General features: G+C 31.8%; 2 protein-coding genes across 2 annotated transcripts; both read left to right on the top strand.

Annotated features, from left to right (window-relative positions):
- The first annotated feature begins 105 nt into the window (after window positions 1–105).
- LOC123692993 (UPF0415 protein C7orf25 homolog) lies at window positions 106–5,720 on the top strand. The gene is made up of 8 exons (XM_045637858.1): window positions 106–579; window positions 1,935–2,118; window positions 2,208–2,344; window positions 2,586–2,740; window positions 4,236–4,453; window positions 4,707–4,841; window positions 5,052–5,194; window positions 5,512–5,720. Exons 1-8 carry the CDS (start codon window positions 427–429, stop codon window positions 5,590–5,592), a joined length of 1,206 nt encoding a protein of 401 aa, XP_045493814.1. The 5' UTR covers window positions 106–426; the 3' UTR covers window positions 5,593–5,720.
- Window positions 5,721–6,678: 958 nt separating this feature from the next.
- On the top strand, window positions 6,679–15,391 carry LOC123693337 (DNA polymerase theta-like). Its single transcript, XM_045638382.1, has 9 exons — window positions 6,679–8,891; window positions 9,004–9,128; window positions 9,198–11,077; window positions 11,246–11,429; window positions 11,539–11,720; window positions 12,113–12,282; window positions 13,320–13,653; window positions 13,932–14,196; window positions 15,018–15,391. Exons 1-9 carry the CDS (start codon window positions 6,778–6,780, stop codon window positions 15,302–15,304), a joined length of 5,541 nt encoding a protein of 1,846 aa, XP_045494338.1. The 5' UTR covers window positions 6,679–6,777; the 3' UTR covers window positions 15,305–15,391.
- The last annotated feature ends 416 nt before the right edge of the window (window positions 15,392–15,807 follow it).

Genomic DNA, 15,807 nt, shown 5'->3' with positions numbered 1-15,807 from the left:
TTTTATTTATTTATTCTGTGGTCAAAGTCATAGGACACAGCCTTGGTGAAAAGTCAAAGCGCAAATGTCACTTGTCAGAAATATAAAATTCGATCAAAAGTCAAAACCTGTGGTCAAAACTCAAAACATTAAACCGGGCCATGCCCTATACTATATACCTACCTACTCTTTGCACATATTACATTAATTCACAATTCAGGTGGAACCCTATTGAAAGTTATCGAACTAGAATAACATATTTAAATAATAAATTAAAAAATAAAATATAGGAAAAGTTGTTGTTTCTGGTGTTCGTTTGGTTAGATGTTGCTGGTGTTCGTTTGTAGATACAAAATTATGTGAATTGTCTTGAATTTCATGTCTTATTGAATACTTACCTTGAACATTTTAAAAGATTTCCTGAGGGATTTCCATAATCGTTGAAGTATGAATAATACAACTGAGGAATTGTTTTCAATGCTTGATGAAAAAATAAATTATGGGTATCTATTAATTGAAAGATTACAAGTAATAAAAAACTTAGACGGGGTTGCAAAGCTTCAAAGAAAAATTCGTCAAGAAATCGAGTTTTTGTCAAGGGTGAGTTACAAATTTCATTTCATTCCTTATTTCATCCTAAAACACCGTCCTATGTTATAACTCAGGCCCCCGAACCACAGACACGATAAAAAATCTATTGTGTCTGGGACCGATCGGGCCGCTTGGGGCTGGGTTAAAAAACAACTTTAACTATCTTAGCTCTACTCACACTATCACTCTTCATTCTTCCATTCCGTTTCCTTTATTAATATGTACTCCTATCCATCGGTCAAACTTTTATGACAACCTGTTTACTGTTTGTGCCATTCAGCTTTGGAACACCTTGCCGGAAAGTATCCGACGTGCACAAATGCTTTGTTCTTTTAAGTCCCTATTGAAAGCTCATTATCTAGCCATGCAATAGTAGAATTACTAAATAAACTGTGTATGATTATAATTTTTGTATATTATATTGTTATATATATTGTAGATGTATTATTAAGACATTTTTATTTTTTTTATTATTTCTTTTATTTCTTTTTTACGCCATCCTTATTCTTCTCACATTTCCTTTCCTACCAGGTTGCCTGGAAGAGATTGCTGTGTAGCAATAAGGCCGCCTATTTTGCAAAATTGTTGTACCTTATTAGTTTGTACTACATGTCTTAAATTGTTTTGGGTTGGACTAAAGCAAAGGGGGCGCAGGTAAAGATTACGCTAATATAAGCATGTTTTATAGGAACAACTTTTCTCTAAAATAAAAAATGGCCGAGATATTCGCCCACAATAGGTTAGGTTTAGGTTAGGTTAGCCGTTAGGTTAGGTTAGGTTAGGTTTCTTAAAAATAGACCCGACGAGCTCCTGCCTTTATCGTTGCAGAGTGTGTGCGGCGGGGGCTGCGCTCATTCAATAGGCAACGCGAGGAGGGCGACAGACTGTTGTGGCTGCAGTCTGTCGTAGTGCTAGGCATGCGCGTAGGGTAGTTCGCGACTACATACGAGTAGATTGCCAATGGCAGGCGCGCGAGGGGTACCGTGAGCGTTCCCACCGGAGATCCCGGGATCCCCTCTTTACTTGCGCGGAAGTAGGCCACCGTGAGGTTTTAGTCAGTATGAGTCTGACATAACCGTGCTGCTGCCCCCGAAGCAGCCGGTATTCATGAGAATTTCCTCACGTTAAAAAAAAAAAAAAGGTTTCTTAAAAATAAAACTACACAGAAATAAAAAAAATAAAAAACGCGCAAAAAAAATTTTTTTCACTTTGGATCAAAAATTTTCTAAGTCCTTACTTTGCGCCCCCTTTGCTTTAGGCGGACCTTGTTTTGTACAATAAAGATTTATAAATAAATAAATACCAATATCAGTTCTTGAGAAATCAAGTAACATTTCTTTAAATGTAATTTACTTCAATTCTAGTTGAAAAAATCTAAGAAAATTAAAGTTGAACAATTATCATGTTCAAATCTGAGACACCTAGGAGCATTGGTTGAATATGCACTTCGCCCAGGCGTTGTATCGGTTTGTAAGATATTCCATATTGATGCTGAGAGCAAACTTGTTATAGATATTATAAGTGATGCAGGAAAAGTATGGACAAAAGGTATGCCCAGAATTAAGGAAATATTTATCTTATTTTTTAATTCTTTGGAATATAATTGGAAATTATTTAATATTAATATATATTTGCAGTTATTGCTAGAAATCCAAAATCTCTATCTGCACTAAGCAGGGGAAATGCTTCATATGGCGCCAGATCAATTATAGACCAAGCGGAAGACTATATAGAATGTGCTCAGTTGTATCCTTGTATGTATAAACCACCTAAGGTGAGATAGTAAATACAGTTTCTGCGATATATACAAGAATTAGGGACCAATAAAAACTAGAGTCCAAAACAGGAACTAAATTCTGACATTCTCTACATGTCTACATGTCTATGCTATGAGGTAAATGCTCACAGGCTGTGGTTGTACTAAAAACCTAGTTCATATTAATATTAATCAATAAAGAAATAAGAATTTGTTAAACTTTAATTTATTTGCAACAATATTGATTGTATTCTTTAAGGTTATATTTGAGTTTGTGAGTGGAATAGAAGAGAGTCTGGCAAACAAATTAAAAGCTCTAGGCGTCATTGTAAATGGAGAAATACTACCAAATTCAAAACCAACTGATTCTGATGAATATTGTGATTCAAGTGATGATGGCTCCTTCCAAAACAGGTATTTTAAAACATAAAAAAGTAAAAACACCACAGAACAGGAAAAACTAATAGAAGTGTGATGTGGGCGTGGCCCACGTGTCACTAGTAAGGTAAGATCACCTAACTTGCTCTCAGTTGTGCGCAGAAAAATATTCGAGTCGGTTGTCAGCTGTCAAACCTTTTTTCCATATTTATTCATTAATAAGGACGTGTTGTTTTGTATTAGAGACCAAAAATTATAGCAGACACAATAATATCAGCAATAGAGACATTTCATACCATCGGTAAGTCTTATTTTAATTTATTTTAAATATATTTTATGTTATAACTTCGCTTGTCGTAATTTGTCAAAATTTTATAAAAATAATAAGTCAAAGTGAACCTTAATCCATGAGAAATTAGTACTATTATAGATTGAACAGCAAACAAGACTTTCTGGAATATTATTGCAATAAACAAACGAATGTCGGATTAGTGATGCATGTGGCGCATATCGACAGTATCGATACTTTAGAAAAGACAATCACTATAAAATATTAAATTTTATTTTATTTTTCCTTTGCTTTCATTAGTCCTATTTATTTATAGATTTTCCAAAGAGGCTAATTTAAAAGAGAAATGGATAAATGCAATGTGACGAGTTAACTGGATGCCGAACAGCACTAAGCAGTCTAACAAAGGCCACCGATACATCAAACCTACGGCAGTTCCAAGATTTGAAATAATACATAATTTCTGTTTGTATTTTGTAAATATAGATTTATACTATTCTATTGAATGAATGAATGAATGAATATTCTTTATTGCTTATAAATAGATAAATACAAGTGGAAAAGCATTTCTATTCCGTATTTTATTAAAATATAATAATATGAAAAGACGTACTTAGAAGTAATAAACATACACCAAAATGTAACACATCATACTATACTGTTATAATAGAAAGAAAAAAAAAAATGCACAAAAATATATTTATTTGTGAATTATCGATAACAAGGCTGACATCCCTTAGAGCATAGCATCAGGTTAATGTCAAGTTAATGTCATTAATTTAGAGTGACACAAATTTCAACCTTATTTCTATGTGTTGAGGTTCAAAGTTATATGTATTGAAAACTAACGTCCTCTGTTGTGGAATAGCTGAATGTTTTCGAATTTGGAATTTCTGAGCAAAGAGAAACAAAACAGCTAATATACCTAGGGATGTTATACTAAAATAAATCGTAACATGGTGCGTTAGGGTACATATTGTAATGCTGAATTTATAACCTAAGTCAGTTTTTACTCAAATTAAGCTGTCCAATCAAAGGCATAGTTTACTTGTAGTGTACTGTATAACTATCGGTTTAAATGTGTGGGTTTGGCGACACTGGTTTTCATACTAATTATGACATTATAGCACTTCTATTAGTTTTTCCTGTTCTGTGAAAAACACAAAACATTTTTTGTCTTATTAACAACAATTAAGACTAAGTAACAACACATTCATAATAATTAATATCTCTCACTTTAAGGTCAGACGACAATCAGCCCTTGTGCAATGTATCAACCTTAGATGAGCATGCTGCTGGTATAAACACTCTCAATCTGGATGTAACAGCGATGATGGCATATGTAAGCAACATGACAAATGGACATTGCAACTATGTGTTTAAACAAGAAGTCTTAACTCAGCAAGCAGCCTGGGACATGGAGAGACCTGTTAAACCAATATTAGATAAATTATTTGAAGGTACAAATAATTCGTGTAGTGATAATAATAGAGTGACATTCGTTATTCACTTTTTAAAGCTAGTGTGTAAATAATAATAGTAGGTATATTTGTTTAACCCTATGTAAAATAGATACAACCGTGTTAATAATAATCTTATATTCTATTCAAGGGTGAATAAATTTAAAGTTATTAATCTATCAAAAATTAATAAAATGATTCAATTATTAATCTCTCTATCTCAATTGTAATATTTCAGTTTGCAATTTTGCAGGTAAAACTTTGGTATGTTGTAGAACTGCGTGGGATAATTTTCAAAAGATTGTAGAAATATTGGGTGGTCCGATGGAGAAGAAACGAACTATGGATTTACGCGAGAAATTAACTATTTACGACGACGATTATGGTGGTACGTTCATTAATTGGATTTTATTATGAAACTTAAAAGTTTAATTGATCAAGTTGTATGATTAAATATCAGTATGCTTTTTCTTTAAAATATTATAAATACAAGAATGAGTGAATATAATCAATGCAGAGTGCAATTGATTTGATAATATTCCTGAGGATATGAATTGGGGTTATATTTATTATGAAAATAATTATTTTTATTTTCTAGGTCAAAATGATTATCCCAGAGAAAATTTGAAAGTCAGAGGCAATGTTCGACTCAGATCAAAAACAGTATTCAATTTTGGACATAGAATTAAGGCTATAACAGTTTCTGCAAATGAAGGTTTTGTCAGAGCAGCAATGCAGCAGGTAATGGTTGTTTTAATTCTTCATCATCTCAGACTAATGTTGCAGCTAATTAGAGTAGTTTGTGATACTTCTTAAATCTATGTATCCGGTGAAGTTCGTTTTTGCACCTGGGCAGAATGATGAGCGCGATTTAAATTTGATTGTCTTCAAACCTCAACAAATTAAAAAAAAAATATTTAAAATTATTTCAATTCAAACAACAAGCTGTAATGGACCACAGCAAGCATAATATTTTCATAGTAAATATTTTCACATTTTTTAATAAGAATGCATCTTGCAGTTTTTAACTTATTTTATTTGATTTCTGTTATTTTCAGGGGGTAAATTATGCTGCTTTTATTCACGAGTCAAGAGCTTTAACAGAAGGAAAAGAAGCTAGTGCAACAAAACTTTTATGATACATGTCTGGCATTGTTAGAAACCCTAAAATCTTGAAGATAATTGGAAAATTTTATATATAACTAGTTTAATATAGAGAATTATAGTAATCATACCTCACAATATGTCTTAGAAATTGATATTACTATTGACTTGTTTTTAATTTTAGTCATCCTTTTTATAGGAAGTTATACAAGTATGAATTGATGGAAACATAATAATGTAGGTACTTAAAAATAGATAATATGTTAACACATTCCATCCAGATAGATAACATGCGTATAGGTAGTAATTTATTTGTTACGCAAATTACTTTTGTCACATGTGCAGACAGTACCGATTTACTTAATTTAACATATTATATAGAGATGATAATAATACTATTCTATTAAAATCAGCTTTTTTAATGGAGGGGGAAGGGAGATAAAAAACTTTCTATTATGTGCCTCATTTGTAAGTGCCACTTACTATGTAGATATTTTTAATGGATAGTGAAATTCATAAGTAATATTAATTAATAGTTGACAAATCACTAAAAATATCCGTTATTACCTATATTATCGAAGACTCAGTGACACTTCCAAAATAAACATACTGCCTCTGCCTCAGCTAGTATATGTACCGCATGAAGATTATTCTTATCAATCATTTATCAATTAAAATTTTAGTCTTTGGTAAAGCTAATGCACGATCACAATAATTTATCTTTGTAACTTATACTTGATGTATTATACATATTACTTATATTTTATTGATATTAAAAATGATATAATAACTTTAATTTGTTGTTTTTATTTCATAATTTGAGAATAGAATACATTAACCTCCTCTTTTTTTTTTGAAGTCGGTTAAAAAGGATATAATAACAAACCGAACATGAAAACCTAAAACTTTCCTAAAACCATTAGATTGCTTTAAATATACAGTATATTTTTCGTTGATTTCATGTATGGATTTGGTATGGATATTTTAAAAGTTTATTTTGATTTAAAATATGAAATTTTGACATGCAACATGAGAGTATATATTTTTAATCTATGATCATAAGTTAACAGCTGTGAGCTGACATTGACATTTGTTTTGTTTACAAACGAATTCAAATTTATTGCTATGAAATCAAAATGTTTTTCAATTGTAGTTTTTAGTGTTGTTCGTTATTTATTTTGAATGTATAAAGTGGACTGTGATTTTTATTTTATGATATTATGGCCAATGTAGATTGTGATGAAATCGACTCACAAATAATAGCCGAAAATGTGTCCTTTTTGGATAACTGCTTCAATAATTCATTTAATTTAATGAAATCCTTGAATGAAATTAAAGGTTATATAGCCGAAGAAAGAAACTTTAAAAATGACAAAATAATTTCAAACAAGTTAAACAAGAGCGCAAAGTTAAATTCCCTAGATTGCTCTATTTACAATGCAGATATTTTGACCCAATGTCAAGAAAGTAAAAATGATTTTAAAAAGTATTTAAAGAATTGGGGTTTGCCCATTGAAATTGTGACAAAGTATGAACAGAAAGGGATTCAAGAGATGTTTCAATGGCAAGTTGACTGTTTAAGTAATCCAAAGGTGTTATTAAATTGTTCAAATTTAGTTTATTCAGCTCCTACTTCTGCTGGGAAAACTTTGGTGGCTGAAATATTGACTATCAAAACAGTACTTGAACGACAGAAGAAAGTAATAATAATTTTACCGTTTGTGTCCATTGTGCGGGAAAAAATGTTTTATTTGCAGCATATTTTATCAAGTTCAGGTATTCGAGTTGAAGGCTTCATGGGATCCCAATCTCCACCTGGAGGACTACAATCAGTGCATATTGCTATTTGCACAATTGAAAAAGCTAACAGTTTAGTAAATAAATTATTGGATGAAAACAGTATTTCTGAACTTGGTGCTATAATTGTGGATGAACTCCATTTACTTGGTGATTCTCATAGAGGATATATTTTAGAGCTTCTTTTAACTAAAATCAAGTATATAACTAATAAAATGGATGATGTACAAATCCAGATTATTGGAATGTCAGCTACACTTCCTAATTTAGAAGTTTTGTCTACTTGGTTGGATGCAGAACTTTATGTAACAGATTTCAGACCAATTCCTTTAGATGAATTTTGTTTAATTGGTAATAAGTACTATGATAAGAATGGAAAGTTTACAAGCAATATAAAGAGGATATCTGAAAATGAAGACAGTGATTATGTATTAAATATTTGCCTTGAAACTATTAAGGAAGGTTGTTCCATATTAATTTTTTGTATGACAAAAACCAGATGTGAAAACTTAGCGCAAAGTATTGCATCATCATTTCTTAAATTAGGTTGCAGTGGAAATGAAGTAGGGTCCTTTTTAAGGGATCAACTTAAAACAGATAATATTGCAGAAGTTTTAGAGCAACTGAAAAATTGTCCGGTGGGCCTAGATCAGGTATTAAAAAATGTTGTATCTTTTGGTGTAGCTTATCATCATGCTGGCCTTACATTTGATGAAAGGGACATAATAGAAGGAGGATTCAAATCTGGTGCCATTCGTGTTTTGGTAGCAACATCTACATTAAGTTCAGGGGTGAATTTACCAGCCAGAAAAGTTATAATAAGGTCTCCTGTGTTTCAAAGACAACCAATCAATATTTTAACATATAAACAGATGGTAGGAAGAGCTGGCCGAATGGGAAAAGACACTAAGGGTGAAAGTATTCTTGTATGCACACAGGTAGAACAAAAAATTGGTTTTGATCTTATGATGGGTGCTTTGGATCCTGTAAAAAGCTGCATAGAAACAGAAGACAAGTTTATGAGAGCCGTAATAGAAATGATTGCTAGTCAAGCTGTTTGCACTAAGTCAGAATTAGATCTCTATTCGAAATGTACTTTACTTTTTAGACAATCAATCTCTTCTTCGCAAGACTCTTTATTAGAAAATACTTTGAAACAATTAATTGATTTTGAGTTGGTCAGAATTCAAATGAATGGTTCTGAAGAACGATATGTCGCGACGTCTTTAGGGAAGGCTTGTCTTTCTTCAAGCATGGCACCCAATGATGGTTTGTCATTATTTTGTGAGTTACAAAAAGCACGGCAGTGCATTGTTTTGGAAACTGATTTACATCTTATATATCTAGTCACACCATATAGTGTCAGTAGTCAATGGGCAGACTTGGATTGGTTGCATCTTCTAACGTTATGGGAATCTTTAACAGTTGCAATGAAAAAAGTTGGTGAACTTATTGGGGTTCAAGAAAGCTTTATAATCCGCTGCCTGAGAGGAGCAAATAAATCTGCATGCAAGAATAAGCTAAACATTCATAAAAGGTAAAGTTAAGTTGCATTTTAACTTTCTATTTATTTTAATATAGGTAGATAAGATTTTAGAGACAGTTTGAATATTGTCGATTTCAATAGATTAATACGTATATTTGTATAGGTTCTATACGGCCTTGGCTCTTCAAGATTTAGTCAATGAAGTACCTCTTTCGGACGTAGCTACGAAGTTTCAGTGTGCGCGAGGTTTTCTTCAAGGACTTCAACAAGCTGCTGCAACTTTTGCTGGTATGTCCCTTTTTTAACAATAATTAATTTTATACAAATCATGAACGTAAAATAAAATTTTATTTTTAGGTATGGTTACGGCTTTCTGCCGTCAACTAGGCTGGAAAAATATGGAATTACTTGTTTCACAATTTCAAGATCGACTCCACTTTGGAGTTCATTCAGATCTATTAGATTTAATGAAGCTATCGTCCTTAAATGGCGTAAGAGCGCGAACGCTTTTCGATGCTGGATTTGAGACAATTTCTAGTATCGCTTCGGCAGATGTTAACGTTATAGAAAATGCTTTGTATAAGGCTGTACCATTCCAGAGTGAAAAGGGCAGAGAAGGTGATGATTTGGCTGATGTTCGTAAAAGGAACAAAATTCGAAATATCTGGATAACAGGTTTTTGTGGTATGACTGCAAAGGAGGCAGCAGAAAAGCTTATTCAAGAAGCCAGAAAATATGTGGAATTAGAAATTGGTGTAGCGGAAATAAAATGGGAAAACAAATCAAGTGCTGAAAATGGATGTGCTGATGATGATATGCAACTACAAAAAGTAAATGATACCGAAAGTGAAAGCAACCCTCCGAAGAGTGATGAAAAAAGTGTTCTGTGTAGTACATTAGAACGGGAGGTATTGGTCCCACTAAAGAGTAATCAAATAGCATTAGATAATACTTCTATTGTACAAATTGAACCTGAAAAAGAATCTGAGAAGGGAATTTTGGAGAAAAACAATTCAGTTCAGGATGCAAGTAATATTTATGAGGCTGATATTAACGTGAAAGAGAGAACATTACAAAATCATACGAAATACTTAACATTAAAGTTAAAGAACGATACATTATGGGATTCATTGAACATAAATGATACTGCTTTGGATAATATTTCAAAACTTCCTTTGTCTGCTAAAGTATTATCACCAAATATAAGCTTTGGTGAATTTGAACAAAATATTGATTCAATAGAAACTAAAAATAATAAGTCATATAGCACAAGTGTAAAAGATGTCAGTATGTTTTCATCTGAAGGTGATAATTCGAGTCTATTTGAAGATAGCTTACCCTTAGATTTAATTCCAAGCACTGTAGTTGGTAAGAAAAAAGAATCTGTTCAAAATGAAATTAACACACAATATATTAATTCTAGTTCAATATTAGAAGCGTTCAAAACGTCTGTTATTGATGAGGATGATAACATGAAATTAGTTTACGATGCAGATGCTGTTGAAAAGACTGATTTTGATAAAGTTAAAAAAGAAATTTTAACTTGTATACCTGATGATATAGATGAGATTTCGACTCAAGCTGTTACTGAATCTTGGGTTCATAAAGACTTCATTAGTCCGTTAAAACGCGCAAATAAATCTATTAAAAATACCTCTCAACCTCAGGCCAAAAGAAAAAAGCATTCTAGATCAATCTCGAATATAAAAACAATATCAAATACAAAACACTTTCAAATGAAATCTATAAAGTCATCGAATTTAAAAATGAAAGTGAATAACAACATCATCGATTGTTATATTTTAAGGGAAAACGATGTTGTTCTTAATTTGGGAATTTTGGATACAATCGATTCAGCTAGTTTTATTTCCATTAATTACGAACCAATAAATTGTGCAAACAGAATAGGAACAAATATTCTGGAAGATAAGTCTGTAAGGAGCAGTCGATTAAGAACATTTAATTCAAAGTCTCCGACGCATGGAATATGTCTTTATTTCCGGCCTGCTATTTGCATATTTCTCGATTTGTCTTCACTTAATAATTTGAAGGAATTTACAAATAAATTGATGAAAATTTTGATGAGATCTACTTTAAAACTACGATCTATGTCGGTTAAGACACATTATTTGTATCTTATGAAGTTATTGGGTTATTTTTCACAAACATTTTCCGATGTATTTGTTGCTGAGTGGTTAATGGATAACAAAGAAGAGATGTCTAACCTTCGTGAGTTGGTAAGCTTTATTAATAACATATTTTATTTCTAAGTTCTAAATGACTAATCGCCCGCGCATATGGACGCTCGGTAAAAAAATATATATGAAAAGGGATTTAATACGAGAAAAGAATTTATAACCATCCTTCATGATATTCAAAATATTTGTATTGTTCCTTATTTACAGACAAAGAAATATCGTGATATCGATTTGTTAAAAACAAACATCACAGTCGATGGTAGTACGAAGAATTATAATGAATTAGATAAAATTGAAGAGGCCTGTCTTAAATCGTGGAGTTTGTTTAATATTGCTGACGAACAAGACAAATGCTTCTTCGATAAATACCAATTTGCCAAGTCTGTTATAGGTAATATTTTTTAATAATCATTTAAATACACAGGAGAATGATTTATTTTTCTCACTAAAATATAACTAACATTTTTTGTGACAATTCATTTCTTAATTATTTGTTTTAGATTTAGAAAATCACGTATTAAAAATATTGGCCTATAGCGAATACCAGGGCATCATGGTTGATAAGGAACTCGCATCTCGACTATTGGTAGATGTGAGAAACTCGCAAGAGATACTTCAAAAAAAGGCATACAAGATATGCGGATATCACTTTAATTTTAATTCGTCAAAGGATGTCGCCAAGGTATATTTGAAATTCATCTTAAATACAATATCTGTAGGTACCTATCTACACTAATATTATAAAGAGGAAAACTTTGTTTGTTTGTTTGATTGTAATGAATAGGCTCAAACTACTGGACCGATTTTAAAAATTCTTTCACCATTCGAAAGCTACATTATCCACGAGTAATATAGGCTATATATTATTATCACGCTAAGTCCAACAGGAGCGGTGCCACGAGGGTGAAATCGCGCGGCACAGCTAAACAAATATAAATAAATAAAATATTAAAACATAGATATGTAGCTAAGTAAAATAATAATTATTATATTCAAAATAACTTAATAACATAACACCAAATTAATTTAAAATCAGTTAAAAAAGTCAATATTGTGAAATGTAATTTTATCCAGGTATTGGGTATTTACAAAGGTCGCAAGGTAAGTACGAAGAAAAGCGTGCTTACGGCCCATAACAGTCAGATGGCGAGCATTGTGATCTATTGGAGGAAACTCAACTCGATTCTGACGAAGACCTTGTACCCACTCACTGAAAAGGCTTACATGTATAGTTCGGATAATAATAAGTAAGTGATTTTATGTATTTACACTATACAGTAACTAGTTTCAAAAAGGTTTTTTGAACTGAAACTTCTTTAGGCGCTTTGAGAGTAAAATTTCAATGTCGCGTCATGGCAATGCCTACACGTCATGGAGTAAGGCCACGATTTTGATATCTTTGAATCTTGCCAAAGAAGTTTCACTTCTGACACGTGCTCGGCACACACGCCGATTTTTGTTGGATTGAACTTACTATAACTAACGCATAGAAATGTAGTATTATTATAGAGACAGTTAAAGTTCATAAAAAAAAATACTATAAATACGAAATATTCTTGGTAAATAAAAATCAACCAAATAAAATATACGAAAAAAAGTTCGACAAGGCTTAATAAAAGTTTACAAAAGCTTGTCAAGTTTCAGCTTCCAAAAAAGAATACCTATCAACTTATAGTGATGTAGTCTTAATAATTTGAGATGGAGAAAAAGTGTATCCAGGTATAATATTTCTTGTACAAATGTTGGCCTCATTGATCACAAGGCTGTGTAAACTTTGAACGAACGAGGTTCTATCCCGCACCGCGCGCGTCTGGCACGGAGCCAATATAAACGTTCACTTCGATATGCACTATGTACAATTGTTCTAACTTAACCTGCTTTGTTTGCAATCGGTTTTATCGTATTTTTATTCGAGCGGTTGTTTTTTTAGACTTTTTTTGTTTGATAGTAACTACGTATGGTTTTTAGATTTTTTTTTTGATACGATTAGTTTTCTTCTCTAATGACCTTAATTCAAAATAAACAAGCAAACAATTATGACGATATTACTAATTTAAATACGAATCTCTACAATTTGTAAAATCAATATAGAGACTTTGAAATTTACTCTCTTTTTATTTAAGCGTAAAATGTAATCTAAATTTTACTAAGATAGAACGAGTGCTATAAATATTCCATGAATTTTTTTTCTTAATAATCCAGAGAAATACAAATTGTTGTTTACTGGCGACAGTATTCCAATATCCCCAGTTGCGTTATGAATAAGTAATTCGGTTTGCAGGATAAATCCTTCGTACACGATGTTCACTTGCACCGGTCGGATTAGTATGCACGAACCGAACTTACAAAACGTGCCTCGAACATTTTCCATACCCATGAAATACCTGAAAGTTGTGGACGACTTTGAACCTTGTGACGAAGTAGCAGAGTTCAATTGTAGGAACATTTTTAAAGCGTCACCGGGCTTTGTGTTTGTTTCGGCGGATTATTGCCAACTGGAAATGAGAATCTTAACCCACTACAGTAAGGACGCGGTTTTGTCTCGGATTATGAAATCGGATGTGGACGTTTTTAAGTCTATAGCCGCTTCCTGGGGCGGAGTTCCAGAGAACCAGGTACGTGTGTAGCTTACGGAGTAATTATAAGTGCAGACCATTTGCATAAAATCAATAATGTTGTAAACGTAACTTACATTTATAACTGTTAAAGATAAAGAATATCTTGATGATAAAATGTATTGAATAGTCAACATTGGTAATATTTTATGTTGTTTTCTACTCATTTTTTTATGCTTTCATAAATATTCATATACATTTTATTTTATCCCATTTCATCAAAAAATTATTGATTAAAACTGATTATGAAATTAAATTCAAGTATAAATGTATAATAGGTGGATGACGATCTCCGGCAGAAAGCGAAGCAGCTATGTTACGGAATACTTTACGGGATGGGCAATCGTACATTGTCTCAACATTTGGATGTATCCGAGATGGAAGCTGCCGTATTCATGGATAGTTTTTACAAAACGTACCCCGATGTTCGGAAGTTTACCCAAAATGTGGTCCAGGAGTGTAGAAGCAACGGATATGTGGAGACGTTGATGAAGCGTCGACGATATCTACCTGATATTAATAGCCTCGTGGTTTATAAGAGAAGTGAGTATTTTATCGTGTACATTTTGGCGAATACTTAGGTAATTTTGACTTTGTTGATTCCTTTTTCTTAAAACAGTACCTATAGATTATCATAGCATTTATAAATATAAAAAAATCAATACTTGGAACCATTTTTTTTTTGGAAAATCTTCATCATTCATCATCAACATCACCCGATAATAAATATCATATTATCATGATAAAGAAACAACTTTAATTTTCGGTTGTTTGATTAAAGTTTGATAGAAATAGTTACTGTTTGAGTGGAATTCTGTTTGGCCTGAGCGAGCAAGATAAGACCAATAGCGAGAATATCTTACGGATTAAACTTTTAGTTCAGTCCCTAAACATTTTTAAATTAAAATTCTATTGAATGCAGATATTAATATGCTGATACTTCTATAAGATTCTTGACCTAAATATAATGAGATAAAATTATAAGTTTAAAAATTATATTACGGTCATGTTTTCTTTATAAAAGCGATTGATTGGTTACATGGAGATTGCGGGTTGTTTCACAATAAGAGGTTAAACGATAGATGACCTATTTTTAACTTGACTTTAAATATTATAATTCGAATATACGGTCATATTTTTGCTATACAAGTTTCGATTAGATTAAAACATTAATATAAAAATATATCTGGTAATGTGAACAATTAAGACTGTCAGGTACTTTAATACAAAATTAAACTGAAAGGTTGCGATACCTTCCTAGTTTATAACAATTAACAATGATTCTATATATAAACTACACATTAACTCGAGTTTATCTATACACTTAAACACATTTTTTTATTCTAATTAAATAATTATTACAGATACTGCAGAACGCCAAGCAGTAAATACGACAATACAAGGGTCAGCGGCAGACATAGCAAAGGCGGCAATGTGTGCCATAGATAATAAAACCAATAGAGATACAAAGCCCCACCTCGTTCTACAAATGCACGATGAACTTATCTATGAAGTGATCGAACATAAGAAAAAAGATTTTATTAAAGTTTTGAAAGAAGTCATGGAAACCACAGTTAGATTAAATGTACCTTTGCCAGTCAAAGTGAAGGCGGGATATACGTGGGGTGCCTTGGAAGAAGTTAAATTGTAATATAAAATTATGTAATTGAAATTAGAAAATTTATTAATGTATGTGCTGTGATATTTTTCAAATAATGTAATGTGCCTTAATAAAATGTTTACCTTTTATTATTTCGTTTCATTTAACCTTACAACCCAATCTTCACTATTGGACTCAGATAGAGTGCAAAAATTAATTAAAGTAGAGTTAAAAAAATATAAGACGTAGAGTCGTAGAGTATTTTCGAGTGTCGTAAAGACATGTATATGGATATGTAAATGATTATTTGATATTACGCACCTACCTAAAAGAATGCCTTAATGCCCACTGCGTTTTCACCTTTTCAGTTTTTTTTATAATCGGTTATTAAATAGAATAATGTGAGAAATATTTTTGCTTGAAATATTTTTATAATTCATGTACACATATTCTGTTCTTTTATTTTTTATTAAGTACGATATCAAACACACTTTAAACAAACACTGCTAAATTAATCTGCACACCCAATACAAAGTTTCACTGTTGATATTCAG

The sequence above is a fragment of the Colias croceus genome, chromosome 7 (assembly GCF_905220415.1).
Source record: "Colias croceus chromosome 7, ilColCroc2.1".
In the NCBI taxonomy this organism is placed as follows: Eukaryota; Metazoa; Arthropoda; class Insecta; order Lepidoptera; family Pieridae; genus Colias; species Colias croceus.
Note: the sequence above shows the minus strand (reverse complement) of the source record. Positions and strands in the feature narration are given on the sequence as shown.

Coding starts and splice junctions, on each gene's coding strand:
- LOC123693337 (XM_045638382.1), top strand. CDS start 6,778: ATGGCCAATGTAGATTGTGATGAAATCGACTCACAAATAATAGCCGAA. Junction 8,892..9,003: donor AAGCTAAACATTCATAAAAG/GTAAAGTTAAGT, acceptor ATATTTGTATAG/GTTCTATACGGCCTTGGCTC. Junction 13,654..13,931: donor GCGGAGTTCCAGAGAACCAG/GTACGTGTGTAG, acceptor AATGTATAATAG/GTGGATGACGATCTCCGGCA.
- LOC123692993 (XM_045637858.1), top strand. CDS start 427: ATGAATAATACAACTGAGGAATTGTTTTCAATGCTTGATGAAAAAATA. Junction 2,119..2,207: donor AGGAAAAGTATGGACAAAAG/GTATGCCCAGAA, acceptor ATATATTTGCAG/TTATTGCTAGAAATCCAAAA. Junction 5,195..5,511: donor TCAGAGCAGCAATGCAGCAG/GTAATGGTTGTT, acceptor TGTTATTTTCAG/GGGGTAAATTATGCTGCTTT.